General features: G+C 51.2%; 2 protein-coding genes across 2 annotated transcripts; both read left to right on the top strand.

Annotated features, from left to right (window-relative positions):
* Positions 1 to 1,210: 1,210 nt before the first annotated feature.
* On the top strand, positions 1,211 to 4,072 carry LOC105462826. Its single transcript, XM_011709674.1, has 2 exons — positions 1,211 to 2,905; positions 2,981 to 4,072. Exons 1-2 carry the CDS (start codon positions 1,806 to 1,808, stop codon positions 4,068 to 4,070), a joined length of 2,190 nt encoding a protein of 729 aa, XP_011707976.1. The 5' UTR covers positions 1,211 to 1,805; the 3' UTR covers positions 4,071 to 4,072.
* Positions 4,073 to 4,134: 62 nt separating this feature from the next.
* Positions 4,135 to 5,088, top strand: LOC105463044 (the record flags this gene model as incomplete). Its single annotated transcript, XM_011710061.1, has 1 exon — positions 4,135 to 5,088. A coding segment is annotated over exon 1 (936 nt), but the record flags the coding sequence as incomplete, so codon positions are not given.
* Positions 5,089 to 5,092: the final 4 nt, after the last annotated feature.

The following is a 5,092-nucleotide window of genomic DNA, read 5'->3' as shown; positions in this document are numbered from 1 at the left end:
CAGGGGGACTGACGTCACAGGGAAGAGGTTAACTAATTTCTAATTACTTTTTAATTAATTTTCAGGTTTAATTAATTAATTATGTACTTTTTAAATTAATTATACAATTAAATAACAATGTTTAAATATTATTTATTATATATTTAAATTAAATATTTTATTGCTAAAAAATCTTTTATAAGACATTTTCTGATTATATCGAGCAGGGAGGAGGGGGGGGGGATTTTCGCGGGGGATGACGTCACTGGGGTAACCGCAGAGATGATTATTTACAGCGGGGCCCTGGGGGGAGGGGATTTTCGCGGACAGCGGTCGCGCCCCTGCGCCGCGTTCTCGCGCACGCGGTCTCTCTCTTTCTCCCGCGTTTTCGCCCATGCGCTCTCGCTCCCGCATCTCTCGCCCATAGCGCGTTCTCGTTCCCCGCGCACGCACGCACGCTGCCGCGTCGCCGCCGCCGTACTTGCTCGTTCCCGCGCACGCGGCTTCCCTCGCGCTCTCGCCCCCACGCACGCGGCTTCCCACTCGCGCGTTCTCGCTCCCACGTATTGCGCGTTCTCGCGTCCACGCACGCGATCTAGCGCGCTCTCGCTCCCGCGCATTCGCGTTCCCGCGTGCGCGGTGTCACAGAAGGTGTCTTGGAAGTCTAGCGAATCAAGTGTGTGCGAAATGGATCACCGTGCGAATAGAGTGCGCGAAGACGTGGAAGTTAATGTGGAGGACGAATCGGAAGGCACGTTGTCGTCCGATACGGGTGCCGTTAGTGATCAGAGCGAAGATTTAACATTGCACAGGGAGAGATACGTGTCGCAGGCGGAACTCCGTGCGTTGACCGAGCGTACCAAGCACTGCATGATCGAGTGCTACTATTCGACCGAAGATGATCTGGCTCTATGCGCCAGCTGCATGATTCGTCTGAGGGACACTGAGCTCGGAGGAACGAATCTAGTGTTGAAACACGAAATCGATTACGAACAAGTGCTAAGTGGCCAATACTGCTCCAACTGCCATGTGAGGACGTATGTGATAATTCCTTGCAGCATGTGTCCAATGTGCACCAATCAGAACACGTAAAAAACATTAGCGCGAACGAGACATGAAGAAGATAAGGTTAAGCTGGGAGGTGTTCAATGTTCCGTGCGTTCTCCGTGATTCGCATGGAGAGACCGTATCGTGCGACACGTATCGCCGGTGCAGTTTTTACGCGATCGGGAACTAGGAATACGTGAAACTGGTGAACGCTTCGCGAGACAGGGAGTCACAGTCAACCAAGAGCCCGCGTGCATGAGTGGCCCCATCACGCGAAACGAAAAGTGTACGCGTAGTTTCGCGAGAAAGCGTACGAGGACTACGGAAGGTGGTTCGAGTACGAACGTTGGAACGAAAAAATTCGGAACGATCAGTACGTAGATTTCAGTCGTGTGGAGAACAGGTACTACTGGGCGAAGCGAACCGTCGAAAAGCTCGAGCGTGCCAATCTGTACATCGCGATTCCCGTGGGTAGCGAGAGGTACATCGAGTTGCTAGTGATAGACCCATACATCTACGGCGAGTGGAAGTATCCCGCCGCTGTAAAACGGCAGATCGACGAGCACAGGCTGCAGTGGGAGCGTGAATTTGACGAACGTGGTGAGCTGGACGATACTTTTTGCAACGTGTGCATCGTCCCTCGAAAAGAGTGCGTGTATCAGGGAGGCGAAGAGTTTAAGGACTACCGCGTTCTAAATATGGACTGAACGTGTCCACAGTGTTAGCCAAATCACGTGCAAGTATTTCGTGGAAGAGTGCGACGCGATATAGAGAAAATCATGGACCGTCTCGAGCAAGTGGAAAACGAACTGCTGGAGCAGAGTCGTCAGATCGCCACTCTGGCGGAGTATTTCGCGTGGCTGCGACAATGCGACGAGTGCATCCAGCGGCTCGAAGAACTCTGTCGCGCCAAGCGTCCTCGGCTCGCCGCCGGAAGTAGACAGTCCGCGGTGGCGAGGATCGCCCGACTCGCTGGTGAAAGGGTGCGAGTGGAGAGACAAATCGTGCACGTGGGTGCCGGACACAGTGTGGGACTCGTGTGGCGAGAGATCGATACCGCGTTCCACAATCGCGTTCTGACCGGTGCGGTAATTAACACGGATTACATCGAGCCGCAACGATTTTTGGAAGACGCGGGCGATATAGTGCTCGAGCGAGTACGAGACGCCATAGAGAGACACGATAGCGTGAAGGTGAACACCGCGTTCAACGGCGAGTTTACGTCGGGTGACAAACGCGCCAATATAGGCATACCCTCGCGAAACGCGGAATTCTATCGAACGTCGGATGTGCGCGAATGGTACGAGAAGCATGTCGTCAAAGCCACGTTGAAGAAATTCGGCGAATTCGAGGAGCGCGACAGCGGGTGGGCGTTATCGCGAATCCTCAACTTGACTGTAAACGTGAACAAGCACAATCCGATGCACGCGGGATGCAGCGTCGAAGTGCCGTGGGAGATAGCGACGAAACGAGCGGTGATCAACGTGCGCTCGACGGACAACGCGTGCTTCGCGTGGTCGGTGGTCGCCGCTCTGCACCCCGTGGAAAGACACGCGGAACGGGAGTCGTCGTATCCGCATTACGCAACGGTGCTCGAGTTCGCGGGTATCAAGTTTCCGATGATTCTGAAGGACATTACAAAATTCGAACGTGCAAACGACGTGTCGATAAACGTGTACTGTATCGAGAAGGAGAGGGGCGTACTATCTGTTTTTCCGATACGATTGACTGGTCGAAAGATGGAGAAGCATGTCAACCTGTTGTACATGAAAGATCAACGAGACAGCAGCATCGGCCACTTCGCGTGGATAAAAAATTTGTCCCGCCTCGTGAGCTCTCAACTCAGCAAGAAGAAAAACAAAAAATTCTTCTGCGATCGGTACGTATCGGGAAAATACTAAAATAGAATATTGTAAAAAAGACAAAAATTAAGTAAAGTATTTTATGTTTACAGATGCCTACATTACTTCAGCTCGCAGGAACGACTGGATGCCCACACCGTGGACTGCAACGAGCTGAACAAATGTGCGATAGAGCTGCCGAAAGAAGACGCGAAATGGCTAACGTTCAACAAACACGGCAACAAGGAACGTATGCCTTTCGTCGTGTACGCCGACCTGGAGTGCGTTCTGGAAAAGATGGATCCGAATCTGCCTGAGTCTCAACATCACAAGGTACACAGTATCGGATACTACGTGCACTGCTCGTACGGCGACGCGCTATCGATGTATCGGTGTCGTCGCGATAAGGATTGCGTCGCGTGGTTTGTCGAGGAACTCAAAGAATTAGCGCACAAAGTAAAGTCCGCTCTGTCCGTTAACGTTCCGATGGCAGAATTGACGCGCGACGAACGCGAAAGATATAACAACGCTACACACTGTCACATATGCGAAAAACCGTTCGCGGCGGAAAACACGCGGGTACGGGATCACTGCCACATGACCGGACGATACAGAGGTCCCGTGCATTCCAATTGCAATCTGAACTACAAAGATTCGCGTTGCATTCCCGTGATATTTCACAATCTATCCGGTTACGACGCGCATTTCATTATCAAGGAAGTAGCTACCGCTTACGATGGGCACGTAGAACTACTTCCGGTAACGAAAGAGAAATATATTGCGTTTATGAAAACGGTCAATGGCACGGAAGAAAAAAAAGATTATAAAACTCGCATAACATTGCGCTTTATCGACTCGTTCAAATTTCTCAGTTCGAGTCTCGAAAAATTGACTTCGTATCTCACGAAAGATAAACTACGGACAATGCAACGCGAATTTTGCAATTTGTCGGCAGAACAGTTCGATCTACTGACGCGAAAAGGCGTCTTTCCGTACGAGTACGTCGACCGCTTCGAAAAGTTGGAGGATACGCGTTTACCGCCGCGCGAATCGTTTCACAGTTCGCTGACGGGCGACACCGTGTCCGAGAGCGATTACGAGCACGCCGTTGACGTGTGGCAGCGGTTCTCCAATCGGAACGCTCGGCGAGTACAGCGATCTGTACCTGAAAACGGACGTCCTGTTGCTTGCGGATATTTTTGAAAATTTTCGCGACAGCTGCGTCGCGAGTTACGGACTCGATCCCGCCCATTATTTCACGTTGCCAGGTTTCACGTGGGACGCCATGCTGAAACATACGTGTGTAAATTTCGAACTGCTCACCGATATCGATATGGTCTTGTTTATCGAGCGCGGTATACGCGGTGGCCTCAGTCAATGTTCCAACAGATACGCGCGGGCCAACAATAAATACATGTCTTCGTACGACCCGTCGAAACCGTCGTCGTACCTAATGTACTACGACGTAAACAATTTGTACGGCTGGGCGATGTGTCAGCCGTTGCCCTATGCCGACTTTCGATGGGTCGACGATGCCGAGAACTTTGACTGGAGCGCGATCGCTTCGGATTCGCCCACAGGGTATATTCTAGAGGTCGATCTAGAGTATCCTCAATATCTACACGATCGGCACACTGATCTTCCTTTTTGCCCGACGCGCGATAAGCCACCCGGCACGCGGCAAGATAAGCTCCTCGCGACGCTCAGCGATAAGAAGCGTTACGTCATCCACTACCGCAACCTGCAGCAATGCACTCGCCACGGCCTTCGCGTAACGAAGATTTACCGCGTGTTGCAATTCGCGCAATCTCCATGGCTTCGCGAGTACATCAAACTAAATACGAAATTCAGAACCGAGGCTAGGAACGATTTTGAAAAAAATCTGTACAAACTAATGAATAACGCGATATTCGGTAAGACCATGGAGAACGTGCGCAAGCACGTCGACGTGAGACTGGCGACAATATGGGAGGGTAGACACGGCGCGGAGGCGCTGATCGCGAAAACAAATTTTCACAGCCGCAGTGTTTTCGCGGAAAATTTAATCGCCGTCGAACTGCGTAAACTCAAGGTACGATTCTACAAGCCGATTTACGTGGGTATGTGTATACTCGACGTATCGAAAGTCTGCTTGTATGAATTTCACCACGAGTACATGTTGCCACTGTACCGCGACAAGTGCAAGGTCATGTACACCGACACGGACAGTCTTATATACATCTCGA

This window comes from Wasmannia auropunctata, unplaced genomic scaffold (genome assembly GCF_000956235.1).
Source record: "Wasmannia auropunctata unplaced genomic scaffold, wasmannia.A_1.0 LD336092.1, whole genome shotgun sequence".
Classification (NCBI taxonomy): Eukaryota; Metazoa; Arthropoda; class Insecta; order Hymenoptera; family Formicidae; genus Wasmannia; species Wasmannia auropunctata.
Note: the sequence above shows the minus strand (reverse complement) of the source record. Positions and strands in the feature narration are given on the sequence as shown.